This window comes from Empidonax traillii, unplaced genomic scaffold (assembly GCF_003031625.1).
Source record: "Empidonax traillii isolate 1590-97213 ecotype Southwest subspecies unplaced genomic scaffold, ASM303162v1 scaffold1189:size291722, whole genome shotgun sequence".
Classification (NCBI taxonomy): domain Eukaryota; kingdom Metazoa; phylum Chordata; class Aves; order Passeriformes; family Tyrannidae; genus Empidonax; species Empidonax traillii.
Window position 1 is genome coordinate 254,860 of NW_020956382.1, and position 15,833 is coordinate 270,692.

Here is a 15,833-nt window from a genome sequence, read left to right on the forward strand (position 1 = left end):
TGCTGCTCTTCCAGAATGCTTTTTAAAGTATCAGTGGCCATTTACATCTTCAATAATGGTGTTGTTTAAGAGATATTGATATTCTCAGAAACTCATCAGCAGAAAAGAACAGCTTGTAGGTCATAATGACCTGTGTGTCAAATATGAATCCCCCATTAGCTTCAGCAGCATTGAGAAAAGGCACTGAGTGACTGCAGGCTGTACTTACCAAATATTGCTTTTTTGAAGACCTTTGTTCCCTATGAAATGAGTTGGTGTTTTACCTGGTGTCTAGGGGAGACAATATCTGAGACGTACTGCCTTTATATTTGACCTTTGTTCTCAGGACTTTCTTAAAGAATGTATGTATAGATACAAATTGGAAACGGGACAAAAAAAAAAAAATCTGTCCTCTCTCATCTAGACATCACCTCATCAATACACTTCTGAGATGCATTAAAAAGTTAATGTGAAGAAGATGTTCCGTATTTTGCAAAATCTGGGTTGTGGGTTTGAAGCATTTTTAAGGCATTTAGGTTTCAGAGAATTTTTTTTTTTGTTTAAAAAAAAAAAAAAAAACACAAACCACAAAAAAGTAAAATTTTTTTATTTGCCAAAGGTTGTTTCTTCTAAAAAACGAATTTAATGTTAAGCCACATGACGCTGCTCACAGAATAAGATTACTGTCAAACGAGTAACTGAACTAACACTCGTGCAGGCATTTCTAGTGAAGCAGATTCGTTTAGACTGCCCTGATAAAGCTGCATTTTGTTCTGAAACACCACCGTGCTCAGAGCCCTTCCTCCCAGGAAGGACAGGGCGGCTGTTTCCTCTCTCCCACTGTTTGTATTCCCGCCACTCCAGATCGGGCGAGGAGCAGCATGGTCTCCACGGAAAGTGCCTCCTCAACGTACGAAGAGCTGGCCAGGGCGTACGAGCACGCCAAGATGGAAGAGCAGCTGAGACACGCCAAGTTCACCATCACAGAGTGCTTCATATCAGACACCTCCTCGGAGCAGCTCACGGCAGGGACTAACGACTACACCGACAGCCTCACCTCCAGCACGCCGTCGGAGTCGGGGATCTGCAGGTTCACAGCGTCCCCCCCCAAGCCTCAGGATGGAGGGAGGGTGATGAACATGGCAGTTCCGAAGGCACATCGGCCAGGTGAGGCTTTGGAGGCCGCATTTGGGGTCCTTGTGGGGGGAGAGTTCTGCCTCGTGTCCGGGCAGGGCAGCAGGAAGAGGGTTTGTCTCAACGGGAGGCTTTCCTTTCCCAGCAGGGAAGAAAGTCCACAGTATATCCTGTAACTACCTGGTTTTGTCCCAGTTAGTATAACATTTGAGCACGTTCTCCCATCTACAGAGAACATGGAAATTTAGGAACAGAAAGAAGCTGTCTGAGCCATCAAATCCGCTCCTCTACACTTGCAGCCATCAGGCAGTTGACCCTTCTGGGATAAATAAGACCATATGTGGGTACATCTGCCCAACTCCAGCTCAAACCACCCACTGATAAAACGTGTCTCCCTGCAGTGCTTCGTGCTGGAGAGCAAAGTTCGCTGTCATAGCAGTTCATAAAGACAGATTGTAGAAGTTGTACCATCCCTTCTGCTTTGTGGCTTGTCACACACGTAATAACCCTTTGGTGATGTTCTGGAGCTATTACACTCTCTCTTTGATATCACCTAATATCAAACAAGGGCTATCTAAAAGGAGGGGGGAATAAAAAATGGAGGAAATTAATAGCTCAAGGAATATGGAGCCTTCTACCTTCAGACAAATTGAAACCCACTCCAGCTTCTCACTGACTGAAGGTGCCTGAGGGACATCCATCTATTGGGCTCAATCAAATTTCCCTTTCACAAAAAATCTGGTTTCAAGGGATCCCCCAGTGCCCGACAGCATAGGGAGATTATCAGTGATACTCTGAGATCAAACACTTCATAAAATCTTCTCAGAAGATTTATCAGTCTTTGTTACAGGATACATGAAGTGACACAGTGGAGAGGGATTCAGATGGGGAAAAGGCATAATTGTGTTTGTGTGCTTTCTGAAAAAAATGATTTGGTTTATTTTATTTTACTTTATTTTATTTTATTTTGTATTTCATTTCCTTTTACCTTGTTTTATTTTATACATTTGCCAGTGTGGATGGGGCTACTTATATACACAGACAGTAATCAGTAGTGGTCACCTGTGTAAAATAAGAGTAATGACTGAGCTATGTATGGCCTTTTTCTAATTATTCACCATAAATGGGAAAGCAGTGAATGCAGAGGAATGGGAGGTAGACAGTGGTATCACCTGACACTGAAAAGAAAGCATAAAGGATTTTGCCAAGAGAAAGCTCAAAGAAAAACGTGGGAAGAAAAAGACCAAGCAGAAGGCAGAAAGTTATCATACTCAGGGCAGGAAATTAGTGTGTCACCCAGATAGATAAGAGGGAAAATAAGTAGGAAATAAAATAGTGAGAGAAATTGCTGATTTCTGTGTAGTCGCAGAGTAGAGCCACAAACCCAGGAGCTGTAGAAATAGATAAAGATAAAAATACTTTTCATTTCTAACTCAAAAGAAGGAAGATAAATATTTATCCCTGCTCTGCTAAAGGGAAGCATCTGCATTCACAGCTAAGTCAAAATTGCAGCTCTTTCCTTCCAGTCAGTCAACAAATATTTTTTATCATTTCTTTAACAAATATCTCTTCTTTTCATGTTTCAAATACATTATTTATGCATATTTAGTATTTGGAAGTATTCTAATATATTCCATATAAAGATGATTTTCTTGAGGGCAGATAGCACCAAAACTTGGTCCCTGTGCTTGAGTTAAAAACTTCCAGGTTTGGAACATCCTTCGAGCCCCTCTAGTGATTTCCAGACTTGTAGTCGTGTTTAGCTCTGTTAGTTTTAATGGCTTTATTTTTTTTACCTACTTTTCTTGATTACCTTTAGCTTTCCTTTGCAGTAAGGAGTTGAAATGTATTATAAAATTAATAATTAGCTTCATTACCTTGGAAAAAAAATTGAGTGTTCCAGTGGAGCAGCTTGAATGTTGGCCCATAAATATTGACTAATACATTATTAGAGGTCACTTTATGAAGGACTTTAGACAAAACTTATGGACTGAAAGGATTTTCAGTAGTAGCAAACAGAGCAATATTTTAGTGTTCAAATCAGCAAGGAAAGACTTACTGGGCATCTTTCTTCTTTCACCCACAACTTCAGAAGTTCTCCAGGGGTAATTAGTAATTCAGATACAGTTAATCAAAGTAATTCTCCATTTGAGAATACACAGAAGAAATAAAAAAACTTAAGGTGTTTAGATTCAGTAGATGACAACATTTGACATAAAACCGCTTCAGCACACCCTTATTCTTCCTTGAAGTAAATCTTTTCTTTCAAGATAGCTTTTACCTGTTTTCATGGTGCTTTGCTTTTCTTCTCAGCCAACTCAATCCTTCTTGGACAATGTCCCTTCCAATTACTTCTTCCTCTTCCTTTCTAATTTCTGGCCTCGCTTTTCAAACTCTTCCTATCGCAGCTGGTGGCTACAGCAAAGGCTCAAGGGTTTGCAGTGAGTAACGTTTGCTTTTCCAAATTATCTCCCAGCACTTATAAAACACTCTCAGAAAGACTGTTAGAAAAAAGTTACGTTGATAAATGGGACATTTGGAAACTAATTTGCCCCACGGCAAAGCTGCAACTTTACACGAGAAAAGGAAGGGAATTTACTGGTGAAGACTTTGTAAAGCAGCTTTCAATCCACCTCATTATCTGCTCCTCTGTCCCATAATTCATCAGCTTCTCCATGGGGATCTTACAGGAGACAGTGTCACAAGCCTTTCTGAAGTCACAGTAGACAATATTTACTGATTTCCACTCATCTCCCAGGCCAGTCATTTCACTGTACAAGGTTATCAGGTTGGTCAAGCATGACTTCCCCTTGCTGAATCCGTGCTGACTCTTTGTTCTTCGTGTGCCTAAAAATGGTTTCCAGGATTAACTGCTCCATCCGTTTCCCAGGGATGGAGATGAGGCTGGGTGGCTCGTTGGTTCCTGCATCCTCTTTCTTGTCCTTCTTGAAGGCAGGAGTGACATTTGATTTCTTCCAGTCTTCAGGCACTTCTCCCAACCACCACAGTCGATCAAAGAATGTTGAGAGTGGCCTCACAAAGATATCTGCCAGTTCCCTCAGCACTTGTAGGTGGATTCCATCCAGGTCCATGGATTTACATAGATCCAGTTTGCTGAAGTATTCCTTGACATGATCCTTGTTCACCAAGGGTAAGTTTTCCTCGCTCCAGACTCTTCCAGATTTTCCCTGGCCTTCCTGCTATCACTCACAATGACAATATATATCCTTACAGAAGACTTTCCTGTTGTCTTTGACTCCCCTGGCCAGATTCAACTTCAGTGAGGCCTTGACTTTCCTAACCACACTTCTGCATGTTTCAACAGTATCTTTGTGTTCCCTCTGGGTTATTTTTGCCTGTTTCCACCCTCTTGGGTGCTCCCTCTTTGTGCCTGAGTTTTACCAGGCGATCCTTGTTCATGCCAGGCCTCCTGGCATTTTTAAGCTCATTGAGCTTCGAGGAGGTGATCCTTGAACATCATCAGCTCTCCCAGACACGAGGCTACTTCTGGTTGGCTGTACAAGCACCTAGAGATGTTTTCTGGATCATTGTCCTGACACCAGGCCAAAACTTTCAGGTTCATAGAGAAGGTGTTATTTAAGTGTCTTCAGTAAAATGTACTTCAGAAGTTGCATGTTTCTTAAACTTTTCCAAAGTCATAGCTACAGGAAAAGGAACATAGAAGTAAGATATTTTTTAATTACTTCCTACATTCAGCGTTTTGAAGGGAATGTCCTTGTGTTCTGATCTTTGCGATTCCAAAAGTAGATTTTTGGGAACAGATGAGATCAGAACAAGTTGACAGAGAAGCTGTGGCTGCCCCTGGATCCCTGGAAGTGTCCAAGGCCAGGATGGACGGAGCTTTTGGAGCAACCCAGAAGTTTGGGATTGGGATGACTCTTCTCCTCCCCACAGCTGTCACTAACGAGAAGTCTGGCTAGAAAGATCAGCTCCTCAAGGAACAGGAATATGGAACAATCATCCCAACAGTATAGTAGGGCCTTCCAGAGCAAAACTGAGGCAGTTTTCACATCAATATTCATAAATTTCAACAATTGTTACCCAAAGTTTATCTGAGAAGTTGGCAAATGAGCTAGTCCTTCATCCTTTAAAGAGGGACAGAAATTTGAAAGAAACGCACTCTCTTCCTACCTCCCACTGTGCCATCAAAGAGTCTGTAAAGTAAAAAAAGGGAAGATAATTGGGGAGGTTCGAAGAGTTTTGTAGTAATGTCTCTTTTTTTTCTGCTTTAAAAATAATAACCACAAATTGAGTTATCACAACAATTATTCTTAACTGCAATAAACATTGCAGTAGCACTTTATTAAAAATAGATTCCCATTATTATCGTTTTAAATCTCAGTAATAGCTTCAGCCAAGAAGCCTGTTGGGTTTTTTTCTTCTCTTTCCTCCTAATTATTGTGCTGGAGAAAAGAACAGCTATTAACTGGGAAATATTTTGATATTTCTGTGCTTCCCAAGTGCTATTTATGTATATTTTTTTTGTGGACAGACCTCTTATTGCATCGTCTGGGAAAGGCGTCCGTGCTTGGAAGAAATAATATCTGACCAGTGCTCGAACAGGAAATATCTAGAAAGTTTTCATCAGGTCTCTTGCCATCTGCAGAAACCTCCCTTCCACAGGGGTCCTGCAAAACTCAGGCCCCCAGTTGTGTTTTTCTCTTATGCTAATCAGCAGTAAAAAGAACCACTTCCAATATATGATATTAAGCATTAGCTTGACTTGGACCAGGCAGAAACCACTGATTTAACCTCTCCAGCTTTGCTGGAAGATCAAGTCCTTTCAGTATTTCAGGTGCCTTAAATTAGGATTCTTGACCCAATTTATGAATGTCTCACTGTTTTTACTAATCCTGTTGACATGAACAGCAAAGTCCTGATGTGTAGATAAGTATTAACCTACAGAATGCAAGCACTTCATTAAATAATGATTTACAGGGGTCCCTTAAAATACAGTCTGGATATCACCTGCAGTGCCTCACTGTTGTTTTAAACACCCAAGTCATGAAACAAATCTTCTTTTCCAGCATTCCAGTCCCTACAGATACAAATAAGCTGCTTGGCACAATAAGAGAAATAAGAGCCACGCAGTAATAGAAAGCACAGTGTTTTTCCAATGTCAGCCCTGTAACCTCAAATGTGAACTCTTTTGCACTGACCTATGAGTTCAGGGGTGCAGGAGTGATTTCCCTCTTCTATTTGATGCAGGCCAAGTGTGACCCAGTGATTGGAGTGTATTTAGAGACTTGCTTTCTATTGGAAAGCTGCTGACAGAGCTCTACAGGCTGAGGCTGTAACTGAATCCGATACAAATCCTGCCACTGGGGATTCACCAAAGGCTGGGACTCTTCCCAGCTCACCTTTAGCCTCCTTTTCCCATGCCTATTATATTATCCTGCATTGACTGAAAGTGCAGTTCCACAGTTCCACAATTTCCAGATCCAAAACTTGAGTTTCTTCAAGGCAGAGGAATCAATGTTTGACCTGGTTTTTTTTTTTTTTTTGGTCCAGAAATCCTGCAGTAAAGCATGTAAAGGCTAAGATATGGATTGTTTTCTTTTTTAGTTTTACACTTGCACTGCTTTCAAATACATTAGAATGGTTTTTTCCATTATATATATATCTATAATAGAAAATATAAGTATATGTGTATACACACACTATATTTAACATGTATATAGAACAAAGGAATCACCATCCTGACTCCACAATGAGAGACCAAGGTCCAGCTCTGAGAGAAGTACTTAAGGAGGCAAATCAAAATAGGCAGGTGCAAAAAACAGCAGGACAAGCAGAACAGTTGTTAAGTAGAGGGAAAAAAACCCACCTTCTTGCCTACATTTTTAACTGTAGTAAACACTCTTAATGTGCATGTTAACTTTTATGTGTACCTACTTACATTTATGTGACATATTCTGAATTTACTCCCCTGGATGAGCACCTCTAATGCTTCCATATTAAATTCTCCTGTGCCTGGAACACCTTCTTTTTACTTTCTGCTGCACTGCTGGAAAACTGGGAACATGTCACAAAGAGACAGACTGTGCCATTTGCTGCTTATCATAGAAATGGCACATCAGTGATGAGAGGAAATTGTCTTTATCTTGTCTCAGGTTTTATTTCTGTGGAGTATCAGGAGCTTTTTCTCCTTCAGCTGAGAAAAGCTGAATGTTCTGCAGGGATGAAAACCATTTAATTTGACATGACTAAACACTTGAAATCGTTAGCTTGCATTTTCATTCTGGTGTGTTTACAGGTGGGAAGGTTCACACTGCAAGTTTTTTAACCTTGCCAGCGCAATAAAAATGAGCTCAAAAAGGTTCAGATCAAAAGCTGAAATATCATTAGGTCAGAAAGGAAAACTATATCAATGTGAATCTTTAGTTTAAATAGGTTTTTTGGTTAAACATTCAAAGCAATTGTAACGTGGAAGTTCCAGTTTAGGTGGCATACAGGATGTCTGCAAGCTAAATTCAAGCCATTGACGGCACTTAGAACAGGTTGCCCAGAGAAGTTGTGGATTCCCCATCCCTGGAAGTGTTGAAGGACAGGGCTTGGAGCAACCTGCTCTAGTGGAAGATTGGGTGTTGTTTTTTTCTGCTTTGTGATAGACTAAAAGCTGCATGTTAAGGGAAACCCCCTCTCAAGAATGCCCATTTCCAATCTTTTGATTGCCAACAAAACCTTTCCTCTGAAAAGTGGTATTTTTTAAAATCTGACTTTAATTTTGTTTTGTTAAAGCTGATTATTGGCTTTATGTTTCTTTATATACATATATATATATATATAAGCTGCAGCTATTAAAGTAGACTACTCTTGTTTTCTGCAGATTTGGAGGCATTTGATCCAACTGTAGTTAGTGGAGAGTTTTCTGCCTAAAGCAGGGATTACATTTATCAGTATTTTTCAGCTACTTTCACGTCCTTACAGTCATAACTTCAGTGTTACATTTCTAAAACTACCAGCAAATGTCCCAAATTGAACCAAAGATGCTGCGTCCGCTTCAATTAAACACCAGATTTTCAGAGAGTCCAGTTAAGAGTCTCAGTCCTATAAAAAACTAGATTTTGCCTGCTCGGGCCATTTTAATTTCAAAAATGTCAAACAATTTCACCCTCACAGTGTTGAGACACAGTGTGTGTGATTTCTGGGGGGGCTTTCAGGCAGCCCAAGGTAACCAGCAGCGGTTGTTTCCTGCAGACACGAACCAATCTAGCCTTGCTTTAAGGTCCTTGTAGTCATTTACAGCCGCTCCTGATTTAAGTGGCTTCAGGCTCTGCTCATTTCCCCTGTGACAAGAGGGCCTGAATGTAATCTGAGATCTACAGGAGAACTGAGACTGTGACATCTGAAAACGGAAAGTAAATCTCACCTGCACGAAAGGTCACGCTCGTGCTATTTTTTGAAATTAAAGTAGGAAATCATATCGCCAGAGAAACCAACTTTTGTTTTAGCAGTACATTCTTCTGTAGTGATGACTGTAGTGATGGTCTTTGCCATCCGTGAAAGGGCTTCTTTATAGCCTCTAAATCCCAGCAGATGCGTTCCAGTATTGCTCACCTTTTTGTGTCCTTAATTTAGATGTGAGAACTTCTGATCCCGGTGGGTTAATTAACAAAAATGCCATGGTGCACCTCGTCAGCATCACTCCGGTGACTCAAACTGATGGACATGTGGAGATCCAGTGGCACCAGTTCACCCATTAATTCAGCAGAGCAGCAGGGCAGTGCTGATATTGGTTTCCTTGTTGCAGCCTGACCTCCCTGTGCCTGTTAGGAGAGTGTTTTGCTTATCTGTGTCCTTGGCATGCCCAGGTTCGTCCATGAATTCATGGGTATGGCCAGAGCCTGTTGAGGTCAACAGAGTTCTGATTTCATAAATATGCTTCAAACTCCTCACCCCTCCATCCCCTCTGCTGAAATCCAGCCTCTTAACTGGAATTAATCCCAGGAATAAGCCTGTGAGGGATGCCGGTTTCCATGGAGCCGTGATCGATGTAACCCTCGCCTGAAGTGCTGTATAATTGAACAGTTTCTGTTCGCTGCATCCAGGAGCAGCAAATGAGTTTTAAAACTCCAGCTTTGCTAACCAGGGTCACCTGAGCCAGGGCTCCAGCACAGTTTCCCGAGTTTTCCCAGCCAGTGGGCAGGAGAGTGCTGTCTCAGAGCCTCCTTAAAAATGCATGAGGCCGCTTGCGTGACAAGGCCGAGGCGGAAAAGCTGCGCTCGTGGACTTCACTTTTCTATCATCATTTCATTATTTATTGACAAATTTGCCGACTTTAGCTCTGGAGCGTGTATTGATTCACACAGCGAGGCCCCTTTTACATGTTTTTATAACTTGGACATCACATTAAATTGAAAAAAGCAGGGCATCAGTCCTGCAGGTGCCCAAGCTGCGTGAGGCTGAGCATCCACGTGGCAGATCCATAGGGCCTAAATCTGTCTGACCCCTGGAATTAATCAATTTTTCCTTCCTTACTCAGCTCCGTGGCAGAGAGGCCCTTAAAAACAGTCACTTCTCCTTGAAGTTACTTCTGAAAGGTGCAAAGCATCTGACAGATCTTCTGAAAGTGCAGCACTGAATTAAAGACCAAAGTGCTGCTGAGAGAAATCCAAACCAGAAACGTGCTTCAGTTCCCGTTCCGCCGAACCTTTCAGGAACAGGCAACAAAGTGATAATCGAGTCTCCTGCCATTCAGTCAGACAGATGCACGGACTGTTATGTTGAGGTAGTTCAGCTCTATATCCTCAGCTGAACCACAGCAGTTGTGCTCTTGCTTTAAGACACTTTGATCAAAGACTTTTTCTTGGAATCGGAAGGTTTAACTCTAAATGACAAAATGAATCACCCTTAAAAAAAGTTCCAACATTAGTTGGAATCCTCATTTTCAGTCACTTAAACCTAATCTCCAGTAAGTATAAATCAATTTATAGTCTTGCTGAAATCCATATAGCCACTGATTTATAGCAGCAGCAGCAAATTTGGCTCCTGAACTACAGTTTTACTGATATCCTGGTGTTTCTTAAGAGATAACTCCAAGGATTGCAGTAAACAGCAACTGTTGGGTTTATTTTTTTCTGTGAAACACAGCTGGTATTTTGAATATTTGTATGAAAATGCCACTTTTAGCAGACTGCAACGTGCAACATTTAACTAGGTGTTATAGATCTTCAAATTAACTGTGGAGGTGCAGTTTTCCTGGAGAAAAATGCCAGTTATAAAGCCCCCGCAGGGATGATGGGGAATTCTGATTTCTCCATCTAGCAGTGGGAAAATTGGCTATTTTTCTAACACTTTCCACCTGTTTCCAAATTTAGATGATCACAAACATAAACAGCATAAAGGTGGGGTGTTTTGCTGCCTGCAGAAACACAGCGAGAAGCCCAGGAGATGTGATGGTGTGACGGAGCCGTGAAGGGCAGGTTGGCCTTGTCCAACAGCAATCCATTCGGTCCGTTTAAAAGTGTCCCCCAAATGCTGAGCACTTCAGTCATTTTTCTTGGGCAGCTGAGCAGAGGTTGAAGCTACTCTGGGGAAGGGAAGACCCTGTGCCTGCTGTGGCAGCAGCTTTTTCACTAATGAGAAAGCTCTGCCCTGCCCTCTCCCCTGTTCCTTTTCCCTTCTGCTGCTCGGCTGCTCCTAAGACTGTAATTTAAGGGAGCGCTCAGACCTTTCACCATTTATTCTGGATCACCTCAGAGAATCGTTAAATCCACTTTTTTGTCTTGAAAAAGTGGGCTCAGAAGGAGTCTGTGAGCTCCTGAATGTGCTAATAATGGTGTGCTCCTGTTGACTGAGAGTGAGCTGAGGTTCCCATTCATTTGCCCCGTCAGTAATTTGCACGTGGAAAATTTCCCCTCCATTTCCATTACCGATCAATACTGGCCCTAGAGAGTGGAGCCCTGTCATTCAAAGCATCCTTTTTGCTGTTCACTTACAGCAGCATTTGCCAGGAAATGATAATTAGCAAGCAAAAAGCGTTGGGGCAGCAGTTCCACACTGAACAGATCCCGACATCAGCCGAGCAAGGAGGTGCAGGACTGATCCTCTTTGACCCTCTCTGCTTGGCTGAGCAGGACACAAGATCAAAGTAACCAGATAATTGGCTTTATTGCTCATTAAGTGTGTTTATACCTGGTGTTGCAGCGTGCTGGGAGCCTGCAGGGCTGACTCTCAGCCTGTTGGTGTGGGAATGGTTGCGGCGCAGTGCGGAACGCTCTGCCGGATCAGTGCAGGGTACACGGACAGGAGGTGGACAGAGAGGGAGCACCAGCAGGTTTCAAACACTGACAGCAGCAATTGTAAGGAATGTTATTGTGCTGCTATCAGTCTGGCTGCAGATCAAGCTGCTGCTGTCCAAGAAGGCTTTGCCTGCTCACTTTTAATGGCGTGTCAGGTTTTGATGTGACGAACACCTCTGAACATCGCTTATGCTCTTTTTTTTCATCAAACCTCTCACCTTGCCCTTGCAAACCCTCTTCTCTTTCCTTGCTTCTGATGCAAGTTTTTCTTATAGGCAGCCTTTGTGCTGAAGAACAGCCTGTGAGCAGCAGCAAAGGCTTCACTGCTTTAGTTGCTGTGCGACTGAGCTGGAAAAACCCACATAATTTTTTAATCCGCATAAACCAGGACTTAAAGCTGTTTGTCAGCAGCTCTGTCTCCTTTGCTTCCTTTCAAAGGAAAACACAATATCCCACCAGTGCTTCCCCTTCCAAACTCGAGGCAAGCCAAGAGATTCCCAACATAGTGGCATTCCAGCTTCACCAGCACCTGAACACTCCCAGCACTGCACAAGGTCATGCTCAGGTCCCAAATCCACAAAACTCCATCAGCACCTCCCCTGTGCCAACAGAGCTGTATGGATTCGGCTCTGGCATGATTTCTGGTCCCACGGGATCATTCCAGGGGGATCTCTAGGAGCTTTTTTTTACCCACTCGCCTATTGAAGTAAGATGTGTGAAAGCCCAACTCAACCTGTCTCATTCCTACCTTTGTTAAATAGAATATACTGTCATAGTCACCAGCCCTACTTTACAAAATTCTGGAAAATAACGCTTCAAACAGCACAGAATTTCCTTCTCATGGCAACCAAAACTTGAAAACCATCAGGCTGTGCTGGAGTGTTGTGAAGACAAATTGCTTTTGCTTTAGTGGAGGTTATGATTCATGAGAAAATGCACAGAGCAGTCTGTGATGATCTGTGTATTGAAAATAGCACAAATCCTTAGGTTTTTTTTGTTTGGTGTTTGTTTTGTTGTTTGTTTTTTTTTTCCTGGAGCAGGTGAAAGAAAAAAAAACATACAAAGTCTCTGGCATTTGAAAGAGGAATGAGGTAAATCTTTTGGGAGAAAGGAGTTTTAGTTCTGCAGACAAGACAGATATCTTGAAGAAAATCCAAGAAAAGTTGAGCAGTGATATTTTTCCCTCCATGTAGCCTGTCAAATTCATCCCAACCTTGCCCATGCCTGAAGCTGACCTCTAGAGTAAGGCTAAAAATATCTCGTTTTTTGCAATACTTGTTTTATATCAGCTTATCTGTACTGAAATAAAGGGAAGTGTTTATTGCCTTATGCTGCATTAACTCAGAAAAGACCCTCTTTTTGATAGAATATGTTGCTTATGGTAAATATCATAGTAAGTTATTTTTAGCCTTTGTTTACAAATATTTATTTGAGCCAACATTTTCTTAAATGTACTATACTAAATAATTCATTAGAGGGTTGGCACTCAGAAAAAAAACAGACTGAGGTAGCTCTGCCTTAAATTGCTGCATTCAGATTTCACTGGATGTTTATTATTTCTCTACAAACTCAGGGTTCTAATACAGCAAATTTCCCTTTTTAAAAGTCTCAGAATCACAAAAAGGTTGGGCTTGGAAGGGACCTCGGGAGATCATCCAGTCCAAACCCCATTTTTTTTTTCTTAAAATGCATCAGAAAACTATAGTTTTAGAATGTCTTTTGTACTAATTAAGCCAAAATGCATGAATTATTAAACATGCTCGTTTGCAGTGCTCATGCACTTGAAAGGTTTGCTTTCATTACTAATAAGGCACACACACAGCTGAAAAGAGGTAATTAGAGCATCAAAGGCAATGAACCATCCTGAAACTTCGTAATGCTTTCCCTGAAAAAAAAAAAACCACACCATTCAGCTGAATAGCAAGAAACCAAAAAAAAAAAAAAAAAAAAAAAAAAAAAAAAAAAAAAAAAAAAAAAAAAAAAAAAAAAGTCTCCACTGTTGTGTCCAGAGGATAAGAACCAAGGTTTTTCCAAGCAGCTCCAGAGGTACAGCAAGAAGCTTTTATTCTGCTCAAAAGTACCTTCAACATTGATGCCGGAATGGCAAAAGTGAACCCCTGCGGTTATGTTTCAAAGACTGTGTTTTCAAGTCAGAAACCCATTAGTTCTTATAAATCAAAGACTTTTTTTTTTTTTTTTAATCCTGTGAGGCCGTTTCAATCCAAGCAGAGAAGAAAAAGTCCCATTCTCAAAATTTCTCTTTTCTGCTGATTTTAATAATGTGCTTTGTTTTACGAGCGGTTGAAGGGAAAGACGCTTCTCGGGTATAAGAAGGAGCAGTGGGCACTTTTTATGACGGGGAAACGTGCACATCACCTCAAATAATGAGGGCTCTGTGTAAGCCACTCGCTTTGAGCACCCAGCTTTGGAGAGCAAGTCACACTCTGTGGCTTCTCATTACTGCAGTCCTGTTGGAACTTCACCCCCAGACATTCAGAAAATGACTGCATATTGTTTACACAGATTATTGACTGTGCTTTCTTATGTAGATTGAAGAAGGGGAGTAAAAAAAAAAAAAAAAATCTTTTTTACATAGCCTGAAGCTCCTAAATACACATGAGAAATGTCTAGACGGCAGCTTGAAAATGAACCTCCATCTCTGCAAGCTTCAACGCTCATATTTTATAGTCCACTCAAAGCTGTCGCTCTGAAGGAGTGGGGAATGTGTAAGACACGGGAGCAGCTCTCCAAGGTATCCACAGGGAACTGCCAGTGAGCCGTGCTCCGGCTGCTGCTCCGCTCCAGCTCCTTCCTGGAGAGTCAACCGGAAAGCAGAACACGCAGCAGGAAGAGGGAACGGGTGTGAAAGGACATGGCAGGTGTTAACAAGGCAGTGGGTGTTGTGCTGCCTGGCAGCAACTCGTCAAAAACGGTGTTGGGGGCGACAGACTGCTTTGGGAAAGGGCTGATTGTTGTGGGAAATAGAATCATGGAATGGGTTAGGTTGGAAGGGATGCTAAAGATCATCCAGTTCCACCCCCTGCCATGGGCAGGGACACCTTCCACCAGCCCAGGTTGCTCCAAGCCCCATCCAGCCTGGCCTTGGACACTTCCAGGGATCCAGGGGCAGCCACAGCTTCTCTGGGCAACCTGTGCCAGGGCATCACCACCCTCACAGCCAAGGATATCTTCCTAAAATCTAATCTAACACTACTCTCTTTCAGTTTAAACCCATTACTCCTTATCCTGTCACTCCATGTTCCTGTGAAAAGTCCCTCTCCAGCTCCCTTGTAGCCCCCTTGAGACACTGGAACAGCTTTTGAGGTTTCCCCAGAGCCTTCTCTTCTCCAGAACACCCTCAGCGCTCCCATCCTGCCTCCAGGACCAGACTCAACCTAGAGAATTTGTCCTCTTCTTCATGGGCTGAGGGATCCCAGTTTAGCACGGGATTGGTAGAGAAACCCCCTCTTCTGAGCCCAGCAGTCTCTGAGCATCCCTGACAAGGGGGAAGGTATTCCTTTGGCACTATAATTAGTCACAAAGTTTTCACACTGCTATTGCCGTGTCAGAGGTGCATTTTGCCGCCCACCTTCTCAGGGACCTGCCAGTAAAAACCCACACCTGAGGCAGCCAAAACAAGGCCCTCAACAACTTTGTCAGTGGGCAGAGACAGGTCCATGGGGCAGCATCACTCACTCCTCCACTCCTGCCTCTCTCTGGGGAGGAGCAGGGAGGAACAGAGCTCCTTGTTTAGGATACCAGGATGCTGCCCAAGATACAGCCCCAGGGAGCAAGTGATAGGAGCGTTTCTCATCCAGGCTGTCTCCTCCCTGCAGCCCAGAGGGAATGGTCTTGGGAGCAAACTGCATTTTGGAAGGACTTGGGCTGAAAGGGAATGCAAAAGGGAGGAACTGAGGAGCAGCGTGGGTGACCAGGGGATGGGGGCCTGGGTTCCAAGGGGACAGGGAAGGTTTTGAGCAGCACAGATGTACCCACAGTTCAATGCCTGTGAGTAACTGGAGTGATTTGGTGCCTCCCTACACCTGCCAGGCCATGTGTCCATGTCCTGCTGCACTTCACCCCAGCAGCAGATACGTTGCTGTCGCAGCTGAAATCGGTCTCATATGCACAACGTGTTTGACATGAAAGGTAATGTAGGAGAATAAGATAAATAAACCAATTGAAGTAAGCACAATTCACTTTTCAAGTGGCAATCAGTGGGCTTATAAGTATAAACCTCCCCTCTCTTTCCAACCCCGCCTAAATGTTGCCAAGGTGCATGTCAGCCTAATCTTGAGATACTCACATCTTACTCCACGGGGGTTAAAAAATGTGTGCCATGTGTCTATGTTGGAGATGGAGCCAGAATAAAGCATATGGTGCCAGACAGTGCTGGGGATTTCTACAGGAATAAACAGAGATTCTGTCCAAATGTAACTTCTCAGCAATTCTCTG

The 15,833-nt window shown here is 42.7% G+C and overlaps 1 protein-coding gene across 1 annotated transcript in view; it reads left to right on the forward strand.

Moving 5' to 3' along the window:
• LOC114069098 (Down syndrome cell adhesion molecule homolog) overlaps positions 1-15,833 on the forward strand; it is a 184,677-nt gene that overhangs the window by 166,571 nt on the left and 2,273 nt on the right. Inside the window, exon 29 of the mRNA XM_027905653.1 lies at positions 844-1,146. Coding sequence (XP_027761454.1) covers positions 844-1,146 — 303 coding nt within the window. The remainder of the gene's footprint in view (positions 1-843; positions 1,147-15,833) is intronic.